This window comes from Poecilia mexicana, unplaced genomic scaffold, assembly GCF_051168715.1.
Source record: "Poecilia mexicana isolate PSO_F unplaced genomic scaffold, ASM5116871v1 scaffold_4, whole genome shotgun sequence".
NCBI classification, from domain to species: Eukaryota; Metazoa; Chordata; class Actinopteri; order Cyprinodontiformes; family Poeciliidae; genus Poecilia; species Poecilia mexicana.
Genome location: NW_028263373.1, coordinates 15,036,776 through 15,062,023, shown reverse-complemented (window position 1 = coordinate 15,062,023; position 25,248 = coordinate 15,036,776). Strand labels below are relative to the sequence as shown.

Here is a 25,248-nt window from a genome sequence, read left to right as displayed (position 1 = left end):
GACCTTTTTACACACAAAGAAAAACATTTTCTTTTCAGTTTTAAAAATTAGAGAAGTGGGATCCTTATTGAATTCACCAATTAAATTGCAGGTGTACATAAAAAAGAGACCACTGCACTGAACCTCATTGAAAACCTCATGGTTATTCCACCAAATATTGATTTCTGAACTTTTCCTGAATTAAAACGTTAGTATTGTTGTTTCTAAATGAATATTAACTTGTTTTCTTTGCATTATATAAGATCTGAAAGCACTGCATCTTTTTGGGTATTTTGACCATTTCTCATTTTCTGCAAATAAATACAAAATTTCTGCTTGGAATTTTGGAGACATGTTGTCAGTAGTTCCTAGAATAAAAGAATAATGCTCATTTTAATCAATCATATGCCTATAAAAAGTAAAATCAGAGAAACTGATCATTTTGAGTGGTCTCTTAATTTTTTCCAGAGCCATATATGTGTGTGACTGTGTCTAAATGTGAGCTTACATGAATTAGTCTACATTAAATTAAAATTTCTGCAATGAAATATTATTTTCAAAAATGTATTCCCTTTTCTTTCTACCTGGAAAAAACCCTAAAACCTAAAAAGAAATAAATTAAAATGCATCTTTAAAAGTCATTCGTGACTATGTAAACTCTGCCTGGTTTCATTTTATTCAACAGTACTAAGAGAAGACAAGCTGTGAAAGAGGAAGGTAAATTGAGAAGGAAGGCAGAAAGCAACAGATGGGCACATTTGAAGGTCATTATCCTGGGCTGCAGTAACCTGATATATCTGTTTTTAAAAAAATCAACAGTACTATTATAGTCAAATGAAAAACAGCTAAAATTTAAGGTTTACAGGTTGAACTAACAACTTAAAAATGAACTATGCATAAGCATATTTTATATTTTAACACATCAAAGGTTTCTGCTTAGGTATGTTGAGTATCCTACCACATTAGAGTGGATAGTCCCCAGGCTGCTGCTGTGAGGCACACGGTGGGCGGAGACACTGCGGCTCAGCGAATGAGAGCGAATCGCGGCGGAGCTCAGCGTCGCGGAGCTCGGCCTGGCGAGAGGCGTTGCCATCGGAATCATCGAAGATGGCCTGGTGGAAAATGATCGCATCTCATTGGGTGACGGGAGGGAGGCAATGCACCGAGGGCAAGAGATAGAACGTCTGATTGGACCAGAAAGGGTCGGAGACACAGAGGGAGTAGTGCCTGTTTTGGGGGACTTGATTGGAGGTTTCCAGAACATGCGGCCTGTAAAGACACAGGGAACATTGAAAAGAAAGTGTTTGAGACTGAGAAAACAGCTTTGCGCTCCTCAGATTTCACAATGTCTTTGTCAGGCTTTCAAGCTCTCCTGCTTGCTTTGCATCCTTTGGCGCCTACGTCATGAGATGAAGTGCGACACACTGACCCAGCGGTTCAGGTTTTGTGTTATTAGCAAGTCAGTCTTGTGTTGTCAATGCCAGAAATTTAGCAGAAATCTGGCTCTTGTCAGGTCTGAGGGTAGATTAAAGAGCAGCTCCGTCTCAAACACAAACACACACACACACACACGCACACATAAGTAAACTCGTAGAGAATTACACATAAAACCGTCACAGACTCGGTCTATAAACCTGGAGACTGTTCCAGCTTGTCTATCAGCCAGTGTATTAGTGTGCGTCCGTCGTAAACCAAGCTTACAAGTATGCGTGTTTGTGTGTGTTTGCCACTGCTGAATCTTCCAAGGTTTGGTCAGTGCCAACTGTGAGCATTATGGAGCTTAGTTGTAGCAGTCCTTTGGTGGCTTGGTATGGAGAAGGACTTGGCAAGGTTGCTGTCTCTCTGCATACACCCACACACACACACACACACACAAACGCGCGCGCGTGCACGCAAACACGCATGCATACGTTTCCACAAAGAACGTTACTCTTTTCCATGATTTAGCCCCTTATTTTGTGATAAATTGAATAGGTTAATGCAAGACTCCTCTCCTTGGGCGCTATAACTCAGCCCACAATGCAACCAGAGAATTTCTGAGCCAAGGTCAGTGCATTGACTTCTGTGAAAAGTGTTCTCTTTTCTCACTTCTAAGAGCAAAAAAGTGATTCAGTACATGTGACTGTTGTGAATTGGAGGAAATGTATGAGGCTTATCACTCTTGCTATAAAATTGTATAATTCTACATAAACCCTCAAGGTATTTTCAAGGTGTTTTACAAAAAGGTGCGCTCTGCTTCTACTGCCATCAAATGTCTCCCTGTTTATTTCTATGCCTAACTTCACCCAGTGCTGTGGCCCTTTCCATCGGCGATTGTACTCCTGAAAAATTGTTTTACCAACAAACATGGGCAAAACTAGCCATATTGCCGAACTCACAAATTAGGATTGTTCAGCAGCAATCAGGGAAGGAACGTACATCATTTATTGCATCAGGTAAGCATAACAACAAAGGCCCTAATACCACCTTCTGAGAAGATCATACTTTAATTCTGACCTTTTTTGGATATGGACGTAAAATAATTTCTTAAGTGATCCTTACACACACTTAAAATAAGTTAAAGAGCTAATCAGTCTAACCATAACACCTGGCAACATTTGGTGTTTTAACTTGTTCTTCAAGTCAAAATACCAAAACACCCTGTTATAAAAATGTATTAAAAAGAAAAAAACCCTGCATTAATCTGGTTGTATAAGCTTGCCTTCAATTTAAATTTACTAAAACATATTTTGTTCAAATTTTGGCACTCATTCTTTTCAAGGTTTCCCCCAGAAAACTTGCTAAGCCCGGTGGTTGGACGCTAGGCCAGTCATTCATCCAGCAGCCAGTCATCTTTTTGAGTTAAAAAATGTTTAAAGTTGGCAGGAAATTTGAAAATATCACTTGATAATTATGTGTTATTAAAAGATCGGAGGATTAATACCCGAACACCAACTATAAAGTCCTAAATTTTTTTTAAGCCTTTTAAAAAGACTTAAAAAATAAGCAATGCCTAGCCTGGTGGCCCACCAGGTTTATAATACACTGGGGGAAACCCTGCTTTTTGTACAAATTTAATAACTAAAGTAAATCCAATTAAGCTGAAGTAAAGGTTAACTGTCCAAGTTAGATTTCCTTGACTTTGTATCAATTGCATCCATTAAAATTCAGTTTTCAGTTGCATGTTGATGCTGCTGCCTTGGAGTGACAAGGTTCTGAATTCAAATCACAGCCAGGGTGCTTCTACATGGAGTATGCATGTTCTCTGAATACATACATAGTTTCACTCCAGGTACATGCTAGGTTGATTGGCCTCTCAAAATGGCTCGTAGGAATGAGTGTTTGCATGCATGGAAGTTTGTTCTGTGTGTCACTGTGTCGTCCTATGGTGAACTGGTGACCTGTCCAGGGTATACCCATGCCTCTCCTATTAACCACTAGGAATTGGCTACAGTCCCCTGAAGCACCACAAGAAATAAGTGGACATAGACAATGACTGAATGAAGGTAAGTTGTAGTTTACAAAGAGCTTATAGAGAAAATCAAAAGCATCTTATTGAACAACAGAAGAATAGAGAAAAGTCAACAGCATTATGTGGGAATTTTGGCAAAGAGAAACTGCTCATTAGTCACTGGAGAATTGTCATTAGAAAACCTAAAGGCTGCTCCACATTTGCTAAAAAGACAATATGATAACTGGTCAAGGAGGCTGCTAAGAGACCAGAGGCAATACTGAATGAGCAGCAATGTTTTCATATATAAAATCCGGTTGTGTTACAAATGGACAGACAACCATTATTTTTTTATTCACCTTATATCTGAACTATGAAGCAGGCTTGCAAGGTTACAGCTTTTCCTTCCAAAGGCAACATCCAGACCTGACTAAAATCTATTCTGGTCTCCTTGTACTCAGCATCAACAAAATAATAACATCATACTCAGATGGAATTAGTTTTTCAGTCAAGGTGGGGAGAAACCGTGAAGTGTTTCAGATACCAGTCAGTTTTGACCCAAAGCTTTAGGTGTCTGAAAAATCTTTCCTAAAAAGTTAGACATGATAGAAGTTTGTTCCACAGAGGGGAACTCTAAGACATGAACTTTGTGAGTTTCTGCCAATCAATCAAGGAAAAGTTATAAGGTTATTTCCAAACAGTTTGGAGTCCATCCATCTGACATAATAATATACTCACTGGGATAAAATATCAGAGAGAAATCCTCCAAAATAATAAGTAACTACAGCAACTCTCACAACCCATTTTACAGGCTAGTTTGGTGGTAAAATTCATGATGGTATAATTAAAAAAGAACAGATGAGTTTGGCATGTATTTTAGTGATAGAGTAGGTATGGAATCACATCTATAGTACTGTAATGTATCAGTACATTTATTGCTACGTAGAAAGTAAGAAATAGCCCAAGTGTACGACACAAAGCTGTAAATGAATGTATCTGAATGAATGAGAAAGCACATTCATTTTAAAGTAAGTGATGTGCAAATTTGAATTTCTCTCAATCCATAAAACCTCACCGTAACCCTGGTGTACACCATAATAGTACCAGATTTGACCCATTATTTTCTTCAAAACTTTCTCAATATTTTCTGTCACAGACTTAACAAAGTGTCAGAAACACTCGTCCGAATTTCTTTTACCGCATTGAGATCATGGCATCAAGCAGTTGCTACAGTTTTACCAGCTGTAAATCCATAATGTCCGAAAGTTGCTCAACTGGGCTGAGATCTGGTCACTAAGGAGGCCATCACAGTACAATGAACTCATTATAATGTTCAAGAAACCACTTTGAGAAGATGGGCACTTTGTGGTCATGAACAGATGGGCATGCTCAGTAAAAATATGCAGTAGAGTTTAAATTTTGCTCAGCTGGCACTAAGGTGCCCAAAGTGAGCCAAGGAATGTTCCCCATTCCCTCATCAGGTTAAACTGTTTATGGAAACAGAATGAATCCATATTTTTTCAGATTTTTTATGCCACATCATGACCTGAACATATAAATGCCGGGGCTAACATTAAACCAAGTGTTTGTTTTTTTTCAATGTGTTTTTTTGTCAAATTTTGGAGAGCCTGTGTGAATTCTAGCATTAATGTTTTCACAAGCTGCGGTTATTTGAGCCAATGTTCCTTTTCTACACTTTGAACCAGTCTGATGAGTCTCCTCTTACCTCTGATATCAAAAAAGGTATTTTTATCAGCATGACTGCCACTCAGTGGAAAGTTTTTGAGAGTTGGTTGTGAGTGAAAACCCTAGTAGATCAGCTCTTGCCAACAATGATCACGTTTGCTCAACATATTTGTAAATCTCCCTTTTTTTCTCGTCCTCAGTGCTTCATTCAGCTGTTGTCATATGATTAGCCAGTATGCTATCAACTGCACAGGTGTACTTATTAAAATGGCAAATGAGTGCATACTGGCAGAGTTAGTCATTTCCATTTAAAAAATTGTTGTTGCCTTGGATGACTAAATTTTTTAAAAGCGTGAAGGGAAGTATTTTGTCTTCATCACTCTTTAAGAGAGTTTCATAAGAGTAAACAGAAAATAAGAAATAGTTTGCAAAAGTGTTTCGATTATCCAGCAGAGTGCTTTGGCGATCTTGTTTCAGGAACTTTTATTTCTTCATTCTACCTGTTAAGTGTTTGTAGGCCGGGTCATTTATCGACTTATGTGAACTGCTTCACTGAGGTGAAGATATCTGCAGTGAAGTCATATTTTTAACAAAGTTCGGGACATTTTAAAAGTTGAACATTGTAAAGTTAGTCTATTTGTATAGTCTGTAACCTATCTAGTATCACTGACCTCAAGTAATCTTTTTTTTTACCTTCAACATAACTCTAGTAATCAGGCCAGAACGTAAACTATTGATTCATACCGTCTGCTTTTCTGTAGAAATATTGGCTCACTTATTTCCACCAGAAAAAACTGATTTTAAACTTAATTAGCCTAGTCTAATTAATAACTTAGATTTATATTTTCAAATGAATATCAACACTGAATTTTTCAGTTTTGACAAAAACAGTGAACGCTATTTTTTTTAAAAAATAATATTTGTTTACCTTTAGTTCAATCATCCAGAGTTTTAATTAGCCTCAATAAATTTTTAATTGCCTCATCTGCCAATATTTCTTTCATGTTTCTCTAGGCCTCTATTGTTCATGGTAACTGCTATTTCTTTTTTATGTTGGCAAAGACAGACAAAAACACAAGAACCTTCCAGTCAGATGTCACACTCTGCCTTTCTAATAAGGCAGTCCCAGACCCTTTGCCCTACCTGAGCGCTCAGCCATGCTTTTCTCCTTGCTTTCACTGAGGTCGTAGGAGACCTTCTTCTCGCCTCTCTTTTCTTTAATTTCCACTTCTTCTGTTTTTCTTGTCTCCTCTTCCTCCTCTTCATTGGACGACGAGCATGAATTGTCTTCGCTGCTGCCACTGGAGAAGTCAGCCAGGTAGTCTGGTCGTTGGCCTCTTGGCGTCTGGCTGCATTCCGGCATGGCGGTCAAGGGCTGGCAACAACAAAGAAACAGATGCTCAGCACATACTCTACACATAACAGCAGAATATAAAAATAACATGCATTGCACAGACAAAGTCATTAATCTTGACATATAAGTGACCAGACACATTATTACAAAATCGACTTTCAAGCGACAACAATTCAGATGTTTCACATTATGTCCCATGACAACCACAAACCTGAAAGTATTTCCATAGGTGACAGCCTAACACAAAGTAGTGCATATCTCTTAAGTGGAAGGGAAAATGTAAAAAGGAGCAAAGGAAATCCATAGTTTGGGACAGTTGGAACAATCTGCCTGTAAGACCACTATTGGTCGTTTACTTTAATAGCATGGCCCTAAAGAGTATCAAGAAAAAAGGAGGACTTAATTATGGAAGTCCTCCTTCCATAATAACAGTTGTGAAAACTTTTAGGTTAAGGATATAACCTCTGTTCTCTGAGATATGAGTGAGGTATCTCACTGCGGGCGATGCTCCACTACCGTCTGTCTACCAGAAGCTCTATTACATTATGCCAGTCCTGATGTCAACTCCGAGGAAGATGGACTTCTGCCCAGTATAAATGCCCCACATTATGCAGGAGATTTCCGGTCTTGTACGCACACTTCTTCCTTGCTCCAGGCAAGGAGAGTGATCTGGTGAGATATCTCACTCCTATTTAAATGAACTATGGCATAATAGGGTTAGACTGAAGATCACCTGTAAGGATCTCATTTGGAACGAAAAGGAGCTCACGTCACTCCTTATTTAAGGTCTGACTTGTTAAGTGAATTAATTTTAAAATCCTGAACTTAACTTTCAGGACCTTGCATGGTGAAGCTCCTCCTCACATACTCCAACTCCAGCAATCAGGCCTTCAAACTTATCTACTATCAGTCTTAAGGGAAAAATATAAAAGTCTGAACTCTTCAAGTTGGAGTTCAACTTGGACTCATAAGGACGCAAGAGTGGAAGGTTTTGCCTGTGTTAGAAGATTTTACTCATAGAATCAGTGCAACCACTAACAACGGAAATGTTCTAGCTTGAACAAAAACTATCTACATAAAAGAGCAATGTTAAGGCAGAAGCTTATTATTCATTTTTCAGCAGTTGTTTTCCTTCAATTCTTCAAATAAATGGTACACGAGCGCTTTTGATAACATGGAGAATTTTCTTAACAAAATATGAACTTAGAGATGAGAAGGTGAAAATATCTATGTCTGTGCATTGAAATGTAAAGCATGAGCTAATACACAGAAGTTTTTAGTTTAATGTTAATTATATATCTCCCTATTTGAAAGGGGGACACAATGAGGACATTGATAAAGCTTTTCTTCATCTGATATTCAGTGTTCAGGTCTGGCATTGCTGTAAGGCCACCCAAATTAATAAGCAGGAAGTGATCATGGGTCTGAAAGAGTCACCGCTGGGTAGTCGTGTGGGTGAGTGATGAAGGGGGCTAGAGACAGAGAGAGATTAAATACATGAGAAGAGAATAACAAGGGAAGATTGGGACATCAGATTGATGAGGTGAGATGTAAAGAGAGGGACAAGGTGAATCTCAGCAGTGGCAGCAGAAAGGAACGAATAGAAGCACAGAGGAGGGACTGAATACGCAAAGAGAGGTGGAAATGAACTCAGAAAGGCGATGATTTTGGATATGAAGAGGAGATGAAAAGCATGCATGGACAGACAGTCCCTCATCAGTGAAGAGGGAGACAAAAATGAGAGATCAGACACTAAAAATGAGATGAAATTTTGGTGAGAATAGCAATCATCCTGAACAAGGAATCAAGCAGTAGGGTAGGGAAAGAGAGTATCAACCACAAGCGTAAGAACAGTAGATCAAAATTAGGATTTGGAGACAAAAAGCAATTAAAAAGGCTTATAAAGCTCCCTGCCATCCTTTTCTCTCAACTTCCTGTCCCGTCTGCCTTAACATTTCCTTCGCTGACAGAAACATCAGTGCCATGTCTTTCCTTCAAAATCCTGTCTAACTCCACTCATCGCGCTTTCACATTCTGCTTGGTTCAGCTCCACCAGATGGCTTGTAAGCAACTCACCCTCGAGAGGGAATCTATCCGTCACAGCACTTTACTTCCCCCCTGTTACCGATGTCTCTCTCCATACGTTCTGCAACATCGAAGCTGACGGGCCCGAAATTAATTTGGACAACAGTGATTGTGTCTGAACAAGTTCTCATTCTGGCTCGGGCCTCACAAACGTAACGGCTGAACTTCAACGTCTGGTCCCTAACACACTCCTCAAGTGTTCCAGTCAATTTAGCCCTCGAATGAGGGATGATGTACACGCACCCAAAAGAGAGAGGGATGGAGAGGTGAACGGAGGAGAGTGGAGCAAGTTGATGGAGGGAGTAATGTGCTGTCGCGGGAAATTGAAGGGGCTTACAGGTGGATGTGACAGAGAGGAAAAAGAAGAGAATGATAGACAGAGAGAAGGATAGCAAGGGGGTGCAAGTGGGGGAGCGTAGGTGAAACAGGCTGACAGCTGTCCCCTTAGGGAGTTGGGTCCCTTCTTTGGGCCTCTTTCTGATTCCTTTCTTTCTTTCCAAAGCTGCTAGACAGCCACAACCCCCATCCCCTCCAATCCTCACCACCACCTTTATTTTTCTGAATCACGTCCGATGTGCTTTCTCAGAGTGTTAGCTCCAGGCATCTGACTACCTCCATCCCTTTCTCTCTGGCACTCGCCTTTTTTGAAGGTCCCATGAGGCATCTGGACCCTATGCACTCGGTGCTCAGTGTCTCCCAACCTCTCTCCCTTTCACCCACCTTTGGGCCTCGTTGCCTGGAGGATTTGCCCGTCAGCTTCTCGTCATCCAGCTCACATCGTTCCAGGAGATCCAGTATATCTTCTTCCTGCACGTTAATACATACAGGCAACTCAGTTTAGATCAGTTAAACACATAAAAAGAAATCATTAGTCACAACAGTTTAATCTTTTGGATACACTTACGGAGTAATAATTATAATTTGATACGTCTCCGGATTGTCAAATTCTTCAATTAATGTAAAAGTAAAGAGAAACCTAAACTTCACACTTTTGTAGAGGCGCCTTGTCTGGGGGAGATTGGAAAAGATACACTGGCCTGAGATTCTTTGCTGAGCTGAGCTCATTGAGAGAGAATTAGTAAAAAGAGGTGCTTCATGGCCTTCGCCAGCATGCACAAGCCTGGTCCAGTTGGCAGCTGTTGAAATGCAGGCAAAGATTATTAATGTTGTCTAAGGCAGGGAAATAACAGGCTCCCACTTGCTGCTCAAATCCAATGTGATTGTCAGCTGGCTGCTGGCTCACTGGATTCATTCTGGTAGAATTAATACTTGTGAGTGTGTGAAAGCTTGGATGGTGGGACATGCCATTCTGGACACAGATGGCTTAAATGTCATATGTTTCATATGTGGATTGACTTTCAATCTGTCTGTGACTTACAATGTTTCTATATGTTTGGACTGAATTGACTTTTTCTGTAGAGTGCCTTGAGAAAATGTTTGTTGCAAATTGGCACTACATAAAAAAATATTGAATTAAGTAAACTGAAACTTACAATAATATATGTAAAGTAGCATAATCATGAAGTAAAAATAATAACAAAAAAACATTTGGATGCAGTTAACAAGGAATAAAATCCAGCACAATCACTGGTAGCGCAGACATTGATAGCCCTCCTGACAAAACAACTTTTTGCCACTAAACTATTATTTGTCGTCTCCTAGCCTTCCACAGTTAGAGTATATAAACAGAGTGATCTGTGAGCAGGAAAGTCTTGAGTCCTCCTGCTTTATTTAGCCTTATTTGACTAATACACATCACAAGTTAAAGCCCCAGAAGAATTTAGCAAACTACATATTTATATTTTTAATAGTAAAAAAGAGAGCTTTTTTTGTGGCGGTGGTGTTCCTAAATAACTGGCTGGCATGTAGATACTGTCTTAAGGTTGCTATTGAAAATTGGTAAACTCAGGTTGGCACTCTTTGTTCTAATGCAATTTGGAGAATTTTTTTTAATCTGTCTTATTCTTCTTACTGTGAACCAAACAGGATATGTTTGGTTCCTCCCACGTGTCCAGTAGCTAAAATAACTGACCCTCATGTCACATTATAGTAATACCAGTGAAACAGAAAACCATAGACTACATGCCAGTGATTCTAATTAACCGATCACACTAAAAAATTAAAGAGAAATTGAACAAAAACTTTCTATACATTTTGTCTAGAGCCACGTTTTTCAACCATGGTCCTGAAGCCACACTGCCCAGCATGTTTTAGATGTTTCCCAGCTCCAGCATAGCTGATTTCAAATTGATGGCCAATTAACAGGCTTTTGTTGTCTCCATCAAGTGTGTCAAAGCAGATAAACATCTAAAACATGCAGGGCGGTGTCCCTTGACAACTAAAATAAGGAAACACTTGTCTAGAGAAATAGCTGAAGCTGATTTAAAAACACTTTCTTCTAATGTTTTTCCTCAAAATAAAATAATCTCAAATAGAAGTTGTAATTTTTCAAAACAGGTCCAGGTCCAGGATTATCATTTTATTTAAGCTAGGTTTGAACCATGTTATCTGTACTGACATTTTCAGATTGCATAGTATGATCTGCACTACTGACGCCTGCCAACAGTAAATCACCCCAACAGACTCCCTCTAATGTAATAAAACGTAATAAACTAACAATTTGTGGGAACCCATTCTAAAAATGAGGCCGCCTCCTGTAGCTTTGCAGCACTAAATGGTTTTTTAAGCAGCCTTGAAAAGCCAGGAACTAAACTTTTAACTTTTTTACAATGTAGTAATTATTAAAGGGAAAATGTTACTTTGCCTTGCTTTGTGGAATTATTTACAAATTACAGGCAATAAAAATCTGCTGCCAACTCAATAAGCTTTTATGAGGAGAAAGCTTTCCCCACCCACTGTGGTTTAAAAATCACTGGAGGCCCATTACCTTGTTAAATACCAGCAAGTGGATTACACCAATGTTTTGACATGTTTTTACAGCACAGGAGAAAACCCAACTTGACATGTATGCAGAAATTACACATGAAGTAAAATTTATTTGTTTTCTCTTAATTTTAGCTATTTATAATTTTTCTATTGGAAATAACTTATATCTTGTAATCACTTATACAAATATATCTATTTCACGCCTTTTGCCTTTTGTCTGAATTTGTCTGACTGCACATATTAAGAATTCTTTATAAAGTAAAAATGTAACATCAACTCATAATATTTATAAATCATGAAGTGATGTTTGCTTTTAACATTCTTCCATATTTTTCTGCGGTACAGGGCAAAAGCTCAGGAATGAGGTTGGCAAAATCCCATGAAAATTGAAAACCAAAAGAAGACCATCAAGAGAATCAGGAGAATAATAGAACCACAGGAGGACAATATGGAGGAAGCAACAAGAAGTCCTGCTGCAGCACTGGGAGAATGAAATACTGGAGCAATAACTAAAGGAGCAACAGCTGAGGGGCAGGATGCAGGATGACTAGAGGTGCTGAGATTAATGCTAAACAACACAAATAAACAACAATCTTAAATCCTAATATCAAGCAGAAAATGTATGCAAATTAAGGGTTGTCCATAAAGGCAGCAGGGATGTGTAATACTAATGCTGATCACCTCATATGTATGCTTTTTTTAACCTTCATCATGCATAGTGTTTATATCAATGTGTTTCTTTTAGATTCCTAGTTCCCTTCATTTACTTTATTTTTTATCTAAGAAACAAAAAATACATTCATGTCTGTACTCAAACGTTTCTTTTCATTCTTTTCTACAACATACAACACTATAACATACTCACTTTTTGTTGTCTTCATGTAAAACACTTTGAATTGTATTGTTACTGAAATGTGCAACACAAATTAACTTGCCTTGCTTTTCTTTTTAAATTCAAGTAACCCTGAACTGCAAACAGCGTCATCGTGCTCCAGTTGTTTGTGAGAGCAACAACATTGAAAAGAAAATCCATTTAAATTTAGAGTGAATATTCATTGTACAATAAAACCTACTTTCACATCAGCTTTATCTTTAGTTTAAAAAAAATTGGCCAAAATGAGCTGCTTTAAGATCAATGCTTAGCTGCTGCATTTGCTGTACTTGCCTATTTGGAAACGTTTGATTCACGTTTGCTAAGACTGTGTGCGTACGTGCTTTTTTTTTTTTTTTTTTTTTACGTTTCTGACAGAAAACCACAGGCTGCTTTGACAACATCCTGTTTCTCATTTTCATTATTCCTAAAAGTGAAGGAATAGAAAGACATCATCTGAGGGGTGGAAAAGATACATAGCCAACAACAGAGCTAACAATCTGATGCATACCTTTCAACCTAACTGTAATGGAAGTGTGGAGAAGGGTGATGCAAACTCTGTGGAAAACAGTGCAACTCATTGCTGAAACGTCTCTGGCACAGCAAGCTGAAAGCAAGAGGGTGCTCTGCAGTCAATCAATGGGTTTTTTTTTATTTCTAGGAATACAACACAGACTCTGTGTTCTTTGATAGTGTGACAGTCCGTGACTTTTTTTCAATCCGTGGCCGTGAGAAGCTCGCAAAGCCAGCAAACAAAAGTGTTGTGGGTCCAAAAACTGTCAGACAGAAATATCGATTGTTTGCTCGCAATGAAAGAACGACCCTAGACAGAGCCAGTGATTACTTTTTTTTAGGGAAAACAACAATAAAAAAATAAATAAACTTTATATACATATATTTGCTTATATATATGTGTATTAATATATATGTATTAATTTCATCAGTCACACCAAGGTGACTGGTGAAATTAAAGATCAATGACAGTTAAGGAGATTAGCTAACCTTAAAAATAATAGTAATAAAAAAAACCAGAAACTGACAACAGTCTAAATGCAACATATCATGCCAGTAAATGAAGAAATTTAGGAAGATTATAAACAAGTGATTTCCTATGAGTCTGGAAAGGGTTTGGAAGTGTTAGGGATCCCAATGAACCACAGTTACCAAATAACTTATAACACCATCTAAAGCACTAATGGTCTCTCTTACACTAATAAAGGTCAAATTGCCTTCTCACAAACAGCACCAGGGCTTTATGCTACCAAAAGGTGCACTCAAGTGAGCATCTGTCAAATATAATCTATATGACAAAAGATCTGCTCGTCTGCATTGTAATTAGTAATATAAAGGAGTCTGGAAACAGAACTAACTTTTCCAAACATTTTCGTCTTTCTCCATACTTTTCCATAACCGAAAAGCACAAAACCCAATGAGTTTATGTGCTTTTTTTTTTTTTTTTTTTTTAGAACACTTCAGCTATGGTGTAAGCTGCAGTTCTCACACTATTTCAGAGAAACGGTGCTTTCCAGAAGTGATTATGTTGCAAAGCAACCTTTGGTCTTCTGATTATATGGTAATAAAATCACATATGTTAACATTTGTTATTAAATGTGATGTATGGAAAACAAAGTGAAAGCAGGCGACACACGATGTAAGGAGGTGTATCTGCATCAGCATGAAATGCACTACGTTTGGGCCGATCATTATCAGGCTGAACTTCAGGAACCTTCCTTCTTTCTGATAAATAGCCCAGATTAGTATTTCACACTGTGTCCCTTAATGAGGACAGTTCAGTTGTTAGACATGATTGTGGTGGCAGATAGCAAGCTGCAGAGCGACTCTCTCTTCCTTCTGGCTTTGAACAAAATCCCTGTCTCTGTGCTGGCCAAATTAAAAATGTGTTCTTTTTCGACTCAGCCTGAACTTTGATTCATATCTTTATGAAGTTCCTCTGCAGTGACACCATTCTTAGAAAACACACACACACACGCACACACACACAATAGTCTTTAGAGAAGAAAATGGCAAAAGGTCAGAAACAGTGAGAGTAACTCCTATGAAAATTGCAACATGTCCTTATAGGTGATGTGAAAATAATTTATTGTATCAATACATTTCCTAAAAATCCTAAGTTTAAGTATCTGCCTTCTAAATGTACTTTTATTTGTCTGCCCAGTACTCCCCACTTCAGTTTTCAGCTTCTTTGTTTTACTATTCTTGAACACATAACCATGACAGAAAACTGCTGTTAAAGTCTCTTGTAAAGTTTTTTAAAAGGTTGTTTTTACAGATCAGAAAAATGAAAAAAAAAAACAAAAAAAAAAACTACTATTTGTTTCAGCTGCTTGTCATTTTGTCCTGCTTCACTCTCTTTCATATTCTATTTTATAATTTGCAAAAAATTATAAAGCTCTCAGTCGGTTTCAACGCTCTGTTTATCGTCATAACTTCAACTTCACAGCAGAGCTAACGCAGCATTACTCGAAAACACAGATGAGCCTCTGGCGCAAGAAAACATTACTTCCTAACCCTGCGAAATGATCAAATTCTGAGAGCACGTTATAGGACTTTTATTTCAACATGTTAAATGTGTCCTTATAACGTTCAATGTCTTACTCTTTAGCATACAGCAAAAAAAATCAAATAAAACACATGTGGGAAGCAACTGTTACTCACTCAGAACTGATGCTGTCAGAAAGACATAAGAAAAGCAAAAGATCCAGAAAGAGGACCGACGGGAGAGTGAAGAGTGTCGAAGTGAAGAAAGAAACAAACATAACATTGTTCTGTGGGATTTGATTTTCCTTTTTAAAAACATCATGCCCTATACAATAAATATTTGTGAAGAGACAGTCTGAATGACAGTAAGCACATGTTGTGCTCTGCCTTCCTACATATTGTCAAACTTCCCAACAAAAACCATGGACTGCAACATACTCCACATTATTTGCACATCCCTAATCGTCTCTGTGGGCAGAATCTTAATAGAAATGTGCGTGTGTGTTCCTTTGCTTCCTGCCCACAGATGCCTGAATGCTATGCGAGTGTGTGTGTTCAGGTGTGGATCTCTGCAGGTTTTTACAGCATGTGTTTGTGTGTGTGTGTGTGTGTCCGTGACAGTCTGCCACTGATGTACGTGCCTTCATTCGTTTCAGAGGATTATTCATTTCCTTTTGAAGTGAGGCAGCTCGCCCGGCGAGGAAGGTCTGAAAGGCGGCCGAGAGCAGGCTTTCATACTTTTCCAACAGCAGCTTGTCGTCTGGGGGGTAAATACGTCTGCAGGCCACAGAGACAGGGAGAGAGAGGGGCAAGGAGAGTGAGAAAGGAGCAAAAAAAATAAATAAAATAAAAAGAATAGATGGAAAATAGAAGGTAACGGAAAAGGGTTATCATTGAGGGGAGACAGTTGAAATGAGAGTCGGGCGATAAAGGGTAAAGAGGAGAAAGGACACATAGAGAGACAGAGTGGGGTTAAGCAAAGGAGGCATGTGAGGTTAAAGGACGAGTGATAGAATTCGCAGCAAGGGTTTAGTACAGTAAAAAATGTAAAAAAAAAAAAAATTACAGATACTGAGAGAACAGCTAAATATTTGAGAAAAATTTAGAAAAAATTTAAGACAAGAGGATGCAGTAAGCCGATCATAAAATATAGGTATAGAAAAGGATTACAGCATGCTAAGAGAAAGAAAAACAAAATTAAAATGAGAAGAAGAAAGCAGAGACAAATTACAAAAAGACAGGCTTTACTGGCAACCTTGAGTCAAGAAACCGCCAAACTCTCATTTAATCAGTCTTTTCACACGGAGCGCTGCTTTCATGCAGCTGCTTTCTGCACCCAGAAGTACACTTCACAGTTTTTTTTTTTTTTTTGCAATATGCACTAATGCGTCTGTTTTCACCCTTTAAAAATTTCACCCTAAAGACTAAACTAACCCCAGTGTTTATGATGGATCTAAAGGGACTAGAACAATTTGTAAACCTCTGCCGGGTTATCCTGAAACTACATCTCCAAACCCGGCCTTGTCATCACGTTGTCCATCAAATCAAAACAATGTCTGCTTTTTAAGCAAAATAAGCATCGGGTACTTTAAGTTCAAAAAGCAGGCGAATGTTCTGACATCTGCAGAGCCCTATCAGGAGCCAAATCCCACTCCGTGAGATGGCCTTCCCGATTCAGACATGATGGTAATGTCTAAAGCAGAAAACATTCTTGGAAAACTAAATCATGTACTTTTTTTTTTTATATCTGAGAACTGATAGGTAACGAAGTACTTATGAGATGCTTTTACGTCTCAGCGTGTGAGTAGTAGATTTTAGTGCAAGTAAAATGCCAAGTAAAGGTTAACTGTTTCAGCATTAAAACTTTAACTGCTCCCCATGTGCAATTAATAATTTTATGCTGTGTAGCTGTTCTGGGTGCCTCATTTCCATATTGTTGAGAAGATGACCCAATTCCACGTTACTGCGACTCAAATAAAGCAACTGCTAAGTTCTGGGTCCTGATATGAGCCAACTAACTAAGCTCCTTTCTTAGTACAGTTGAATGTGAAATGTTTCTAACTACAGTGCCTTGCAAAAGAAATAATACCCATTGCATATTTTTTGTGTTGTGTCACATAGAACCTCAAATAACAGACTGATGTGCTCTCTGTAACATTAAACTATATACAGCAAATCCAAGCCTCATTGTTAAGTCATGAAACAGTTTCTATCTCTGGAGGAGCTGCAGAAATCCAGAGCACAGGTCAAATAATCTGTCAATAAGGCAACCATTATTGGCATTATTTATAAATCTGGCCTTTCTTTAAGGAAAGAAAGCTAGTGTTGAAAGAAAGCAGTTTGTCACAAGTGACGTAGGCACCACAGCAAACAGCAGATCTTGTCAGATGGCTCTAAATGCCAATTTTTTTTGGCTCAGTTACATCAAAAATACTCTGTGTAGCTGAAAACAAGCACTGTACCTAAAAAATGCCATGCCCACTGTGGATGGTGAGACCAGGAAGCTGGTCAGAGTTAAGGCAAAGACAGATGGAGATACAGGCAGGTGCTGTGGAAAAAAAACCTGATAAAGGCTGCAAGGGACTTTAGCTAGAGGTTCACCTTCGACCAAGCAGAGACACAAAACACAAAGACAGAAACACAATGGGAGGATTTAGATTAAACCACTGAGGTTTTAGAATGGTCTAGTCAAAGCAAAAAAACAACAACAAATTTTCACAGGTGTTGAATATTTCTGTTCACAGATGGTGTTCGTTCAATCTGACTAAGCTGTTTTGCAAATAAAACTAGACAAAACTTCAGTATGTACATGCATAAAATTGGTAGAGACGTAGCAAAAGACTTACGGGTACAACTGCAGCGAAGGCTGGTTTCATAAGCTAGTCGGCACAGGTCACAGATTTTTATTTGTAAAAAAATATATAGAAAACCTTGTATCTTTTCCCTTCCACTGCACAATAATGCAGTACTTTGAGTTAATCTGTTGCATAAAAGAGACGTTGCAGTTTGTAGTTGTGACATGATGAAGTATGAAAAAGTTCAAGGCATATTAATCCTTTTGTGAGGGACTTCTTTCAGTTATATTACTTTAGAGGTGTATGGACCTAATTCTATTACTTCTTTTCTAAGACACACTCGACAAAATATCAAAAGGTCTCATCACATATATATATATATATATATATATATATATATATATATATATATATATATATATATATATATATATATCAATAGGAATAACAGACACTAGAACTTGTCAATAGTTAAAGAGCCTCATTTAACCGAAAAGCTCATGGTCACTTCTTCAGCAGGCCATGTAAACACCTGGGGCTGTTTTTAAAGCTGAACATACGTATGTCTTGATTGAGTTGATGATTAGATTCCTCTCTGTGTGATCTCACTTAAGTGAAATGAAGAACTACAACTACTCCTTTATTTGAGACGGTAAGAAAATCTTTCTTTGTTTTCCGCTTAACGGCACCTTTAAAGTCTCATGACTCCTGCTGCTTAACAAGGTAGTGAGCTAGCAACAAGCAGCTGGGTCTTCCTCAGATGTAACGGGCTCCGTACCTGAAACAGATCTTATCTAATAGCCGAATGTAAGTGAGTTCATTACTCAAACTCATCTAATGAGGAGCAGTGTGTTAATCAGAGTTCAGCGCCGCGCTGGGGCACCATTTGAATGCTAAGAGGTCTTTATTAGGGGTGCTCCAGCCTGCCTGATTGACTGTCTGGCAGCCTGTCGAGGAAAAGGAAAGAGGTGGCAGCACTTCATGCAGGCCTGGAGGAGCGTTCTGACCAAGACTCGGTCAGGAAGTTACTTCGACTTTTGGAGACGGAAAGACGGGTGAGTGTGTCTGTTTTTGTGTAAGAAATTGGGAGAAAAATGATAAAAAACTAAATAAAATTCTGTTGTTGCTGAAGTGCTGTGTGGAAAATGAAGCATAAAATGAGGAGTAAAGAGGAGCGAATGGCTTACATGGGCCAAGTGGTAAATTTTAACTTGCTAAGTCATGCTGTAGGGTGAATCTGCTCCATCTGTGAGGTTAGAAAATCGATACGCTCTGTGTCTTCCAGAGACCCAGCTGGGGGTTCTGAGGTGAAGGGGGGAGAAAAAGAAGGGATTGTTGGGCAGGGATGAGATGGCTCGCAGCAAGCAAGCAAAGTTTACCTGCTAATCTGTGTTTCTAAGATGCGTCAAAGGGTAAGAATTTGGCAAGAGGAGAAGCAATTTGAGCCTCCCTTCCTTTGCTTTTCTGCCTTTCTCTGATTTTAACTTGTGTTTATTCTGGTTTCCTGCAATCTCAGAAACAATAGGTGTTCTTTTTTTCATTCTGTCAGCAGCAACATTTATTTTACCAAGAGTTTGGCATTGTGCAGATTACCTCGTAAATGCGAGCAAGCTGGCACAAAAAACAGTGGGTGGAGCTCCTGAAGGGAGAGCCCGATCTCCCCAGCTGTTTGCCTCATCTTTACCTGTAATTCCCCAGATGTTGATTTTCGTGTTCTTCCCTGGAAACCTGCCTGCGAACCTGTGCAAGTTGTTCTTTCTAGAAACAAAGGAAAACATTTCACTCAGTAACAGAAAAAAAACAACAAAAAAAAAAAAACAATGAAGCCTTGCAAAATACAGGGAAAGGGATGAAAGACGTCACTGCCATAAATTAATAATATGTTCTCCCTTCCCCTCTCTCATTAGCATGTTATAAATGTGTAATTGTGAGTCTAAGCTTGTCAAATTGACAAAAAGCGGAGAGGTGGGGACCACTTTGCCACTAGCGCCGCAGTATCATTAAATGCTGAGTGATATGAGCCTTCAGCAGACCTCAACCTGAGCTCTCTCTTCAGCCAAAACAGCACTCATAGATGAGGTGGTGCCCTTTTTGAAAGAGCGCCTCTGCTCCTTCGCTCCTTATTCCCACTGATTACAGCTGTGGCTATCAAAAGGCTAATCAAAGAGGGTGGGAGGCATTAAAGCACTAGCGGCTGCCACTTTTCCCCATCTAGATTAGAAAAGCTCCCCTGATTCCGCTATTTTAAAGGAAAAATAATTAAACAGTGCTCACGTCTCAGAAAACTTTGACTCTTTTGACATCCGCTGAGAAATAAGTGGAACTGAGTTTGTTCTTACAACCTTTTTTCCTTTTCTAAATCTGCAGCTCACTAGTACGTTGCCTGTGCCTTGCAGTTTAAATTAATCATGCTTATTTGTAAAGTACTAAATCCAAAGAGACTAAGGTTAGATTTAATAAAAATAAAACCTAAATGAAACCAAAACCATTGCTGGATATTACTGTTTTTTTGTTTTTTACCTTCAATTCGATTTTTGAACAGCAACATTTTGTATTCTAGCTGTACTGTATGGATATTAAAAAAAAAACAAATGTCAGTAAACATGTTGGTACTGAGGAGTCCACTGTTGCAAGTGTCTCGTAGGGTTGAAAGTGTGGAAAATGTTTTCTTACTCCAGATGCTCCCTGCCCACGTTAACCAGAATGAGGCAATATCTCTGCTTTTTTTTTTTTTAAACACTTTCAAATTTCGGCACATCGTTTTTCTCCTTGAATGAGTTCAAGCTACAGAAAACACAACTGTTTCCATTCTCCATGTTTGTTTCTCCTTTGTGTAAAACTTTCTCCATATTCTTTAATTTTTTTATATAAAATGCATTAAGACTGATGAAATCCTCCAAATTCTTTGCACTACAAATAAACTAGTAGAATTTAAGACTCTCAGGCATTAGCGAAGCCAAAAGTTCAAGCTGGTTTAATTCTCAGAGCATTCAAAGGAAGATCTGTCTTTTAAAATTGCACTGCCAGTCTGATGGTGTTCCAGCAACTAATTTAACCAATTAGTAAATTTGCAGGCATTTACATGAACCGCATTATATATTCACGTAAGCATACGAAAAGCGTGGGATTTGCGATGCACAGATTTCACCAAAATAGTTGCTGTCACATGAAGGCAAGTTGGAATTTTGACGCAGTAGAAGAAAGAGTAAGCTACAGCAGTCTTAGCCTGATAAAATGAGGTTACAGACGCCACTGAAGTTATAATTTATCATCAATCAGAGCATGAACTCTACTTTCATACATCCATACAGGTTCTAAAAGTCAAAGTGGGATGTAATTTTCCTTTGACAATAGGTAATGAGCAGCACCTTATACAGCTTATGACCTCCACAGAGGCTGCTTGCCACAGGTCTGTGGTCAGCAAGTAAGAGAACCGTCATTTAATAAGGACAGTGCAGAAGGAATAATGCATGACTGGAAGAATGCTTAAAAAAAAATCTGCACACATTCAGATCAGCCGAAGGTGTAATATCCCGTCTGTGCCATACCAGTTCCTCTCTTCTCCGTTCCAGCGTGTGACGTTGTTTCTCCCAGTCCGTGGAAGCAGCTGAAAGTTTCCTCATGAAGCCATGACCATAAAGCCGCCTCTGAGCTTCTGCCTTCTCCTGAGCCAGGTTTCTTTTCTTATCACTGGCCCTGAACCACAAATAAACAAGTCAATTGATAAAATGTTTATATATTTAGGCTCCTCATACTGAAAAGCTCTCAACTGTTTAGTAATCCTCTATGCTGTATTTTTTTGTTGTTGTTGTTTTCTTACTTTTCCCACATAGTAGATGTTTGATCATTATTTTCTTTTTGGAGAATATTTGTCCGCTTGATGTCTGGATAAGAGGTTACTCCTCATTATTATCGAGAAAAATATTGCTTCCAAAAAAATTCAAACAATATGTTTAAAAAAAAAATAAATCAAGCTAAAATCTAAACAGCAACTGGAGGAACAGGATCAGACAGAATATTATGAACAAGTAGGTGACTGCAGCTTCGAGAGGAAAATGTATTTAATTCAGTCGCTGGCCCTTTAAACTGAATATTGACTGCTGTGAGGGGGAATGACGTCTATCAATGTCCATGCCCGAATGGGTCTGAATTGATCCCAGTTGGATTCAGTTTGCGTTGTAAACGGACCAAAGAGTCAAGCAAACACCAACAACTCCTTCCTCTGGGCGAGAAAAGCTAATGTATATTAAAAGAGATAGATTAAAGTTCTGCAAGACACTCGTTCACTCCACGAACAAAAGGGCTTCATGCTATGTATGCCCTGTGTTCTTGCTTTCAATACATGTTGTAAATCCTGAAATAAAAGCTAATTTTGTCAGAGAACTTGGAAAACATCAACCAGAAGCTCCAGAAAGACAGTTGGCACAGCTGAGAGTTTTCAACAAGCTACATCTAGTATACAACAAGTAATTTGACCATCTCTGCATTTAAATCAATTGAAAGGAATATTTATTAATTTTTTTTCCATTTCAGAGATTCCAGAGTGAGGCTGTGGTTATCCCTGTTGCTTGTGCACCTTTATTGAATGATACCTTTTTCTTCCACTCTGCATTTCATTAATAATGCTTGGAGGCAGCCCTCTGTGCCCTGCTTCATCCACTTTTTGGAAAATGTCTGGTGGAAAGCTAGTCGTCTTCCACGAGACTGCATAGGCAATAAAATGTTTATGTTAAAATATTGTGTTAATAGACGTCATAAAATCATAAATTAGGTTATTAATTAGTGCGATTACCTCAAAACCAACAGAAATAAATTCTTGAAATATACATTATTCTGTGTGTTGAATCTATTTGACATATAAACGTCACTTGGTGAATTTAATTATTAGAATAATTTCATGTTTTGATGATTGTCTTATTTACTGAGATGCTCCTGTACGATTCTGTGCCTACGTATATGTTTTCATTATGTTTCTGTATGTGCATGACTACTTGGGGGGAGACTATATTTAGGGTAGCGAGAAGAGGACATGCAGAGAGAAAGCAGCAAAGGGAGCAGAGATCTAGAGGTCTTGTGTACAGTGATCAATCAGAGAACAAAGTCACTGTAGCCAGGGGACAGAAAAGCATGCCTATGAACACACACATACACACACGCGCTACACTTTACACACAAACCACTATGTGTACAGAAGTACAGTACGCCACAAAAAGAGAAAACGTAAGCAAAACAGGCAGACAAAGCAAGCAGAAAATGCAGGACAGGAAGCTGAATAAATATACAAAGATGAGTAAAACATAAAAACAAAGAAGCCGCAGAGATTATAAACTTAAAGCTAAAAAGTGACATGACTCTCACACACTGACATGTGCAATTAAGGTTTTCTTCCCATTTTAAAAGGCTCATGTACAGATCTGTGAAAAACAAAAGTACTGACAGGAAACCTTCTCAGAGCATGTGTGTTTGCGTAGGACACATTGATGTTTAATATAAATTTTAATAATACCAAAAAATTATTATTTTTTGGTATTATTTGTTTATTATTTATGATAAACAAACATTTGTTTATTACAAATAAACAAATGTTGAAATTTCATACAAGACGTAAGTAAAAAAAAAATCAATTTCTGGTCAGATTTAAGTTAAGATATTCCAACTTATGCTACATACATGTCTACTTAGAATGGGCATAAAACTTACAAAAGCAGAAGAGCGTCCTAACTTTTCCCTTAGCTAGAAAATAAATTGTTGTTTATATATTTTGCTTAAGGAGTACGACAATGTTCATTTTTTTAAACAATTTTTTCTTTTCCACTCTTTGAAACTGATATTCAGTGTTGAAATGTGAATGCTTCTCAATAAGGAGCTGGGGTGTCCTGCATTTATCACTGAGACACAACCATTTACAAATATGATTTATGTTGTGCAACTGTTCACACCATTACCACAGTCACAACCGTTTTAAAATCAGATGTAAAAAAGGTTCTGAACTCCACCAAGCATCAAAGTAAGCAATGACTGAAATCGTTAAACATTTAGAACCCCTGTAAAAAAAAAAAAAAAAAAAAAGCCTGGAGCTTTAATGGGCCCCTTGATGCAAGATGTTTATGTATCTGCATGCATATCCACATACATGACTGCAGCAGAAAGCAATACCTGATGTTGAGGAGTTCGAGAGCATTGAGCAGCACCCCTTTCTTCACATCGTAATCAAGCTTCTGATCAGTCCCAAAGCTCGGAGCTCGATTGATCTGTCAAGCAAAGAAGAAAAGGGACATTTAAAAACATTTCTTTCTTTCTGTAACATTCTAGAGACAGGGATTGTATGCAATTACAGGAACAGACTGTGGACTTGTTTGAAAAGAAAAAAATCTCTTCCAACGAGCAAAGGAAAGAGGAATGGAGCAAGCAGACAGACAGAGATTGAGGATGTTTGTTTTTTTCTCTCTCTCTCTTTCCCTTTGAGAGACACTTTAAAGTCGGTTTGGCCTTTTCCTGCAGAAATCTTGTCTGGCAATGATGTGTGTAAACATGAGCGTGAAGAAGAACCTGTCTGTGTGTTTGCGCACCACAGTTTGTATAAGTGACCCCGAAATCTAACGCCTAAATTTGCTCAAAACAGACTCTATAACACAGCCGCCACTAACATTTCTGTCAGCAATAAAGAATTTCTCAGCTTGGCTCTATCATTTACAGTCAAAAGCAATCAGCGAGATTCAACCGAGCAAAAAGGAGTAAGCCACATGGGATTTTAGGTACAAAAGCTTGGCATCATCCAGGGAATAATTCAAGAGCAGCTTACCTTTCTCAACAGAACAATTCCAAGCACCGGGGTAAAGTATTCAAATATCAGTTATTATACTTGACACAACAAATGAATTATTTTTCTCTTTGTTAGCTTCCTTTATGTCTCCTCCCATGGTGAGAAATGGCTTATGTGACACAACAAAAGGAGCAACAAAGAAAGACCTGGCAACAGCAATTGGAACGGTGTCTTCCTATGTGGTGACTTCAAATGACAATGCAACAGATGCCCATCGAAAGGCTGGCGTGGGTTGATAAACCTTGATTGTTCAGATAAGTCAGGTCTCCGCCTGGCATCCTCTGAAAAACACATGAAGCACCCATTTTTTATTTTTTCTGTTTGGGAACAATAGTTTGGGTGGGTGGTTTGATATTATTAGGATTTCAACGGTCCTAATAGTGGCGCATTTGTTGTGGGAGCTTTTGTAAGTATGTGTCAAAATTGTCAATGAATGTCTTTTATTACACAACAGGTCTTTAAAGACGAACACAAACTCTCGCACACACTGTGACCACCAGGACACTTGTAGGGAACAGATGGTGTTATTTCTATCCAGCTGCTGTAATCCAAACCAACAGAACGTACATGGAGTTGATCAGGTTATCAACCAATTCCTTCGTTTTAAGGCTCAACGATTTCTCGTCTCCTCATTTAACAGATCTAATTTTTAACTTTACCTGCGACTCATTTGCAGATGTAAATTAACACTAATATTTTCGTGAAACCAGCTGAAATGTTACCAGTCTAGTATTCTTGTTGATTGTTTTCTTGAGTGAAAATTATTTTTGCTAAATCTTTACTTCATTATGAAAACCATGCAATGCGAATCATAATGCCAATCAGAGTATTTAGTATACT

At 38.4% G+C, this 25,248-nt stretch overlaps 1 protein-coding gene across 1 annotated transcript in view; it reads right to left on the bottom strand.

Moving 5' to 3' along the window:
• The window catches only part of ttll7 (tubulin tyrosine ligase-like family, member 7), a 78,113-nt gene that overhangs the window by 22,979 nt on the left and 29,886 nt on the right, over nucleotides 1-25,248 (bottom strand). The window contains exons 9-15 of the mRNA XM_088005261.1: nucleotides 23,742-23,836; nucleotides 21,134-21,281; nucleotides 19,270-19,343; nucleotides 15,432-15,567; nucleotides 9,255-9,341; nucleotides 6,239-6,470; nucleotides 938-1,248 (exon numbers count right to left, since the gene is read on the bottom strand). Coding sequence (XP_087861387.1) covers nucleotides 938-1,248; nucleotides 6,239-6,470; nucleotides 9,255-9,341; nucleotides 15,432-15,567; nucleotides 19,270-19,343; nucleotides 21,134-21,281; nucleotides 23,742-23,836 — 1,083 coding nt within the window. The remainder of the gene's footprint in view (nucleotides 1-937; nucleotides 1,249-6,238; nucleotides 6,471-9,254; nucleotides 9,342-15,431; nucleotides 15,568-19,269; nucleotides 19,344-21,133; nucleotides 21,282-23,741; nucleotides 23,837-25,248) is intronic.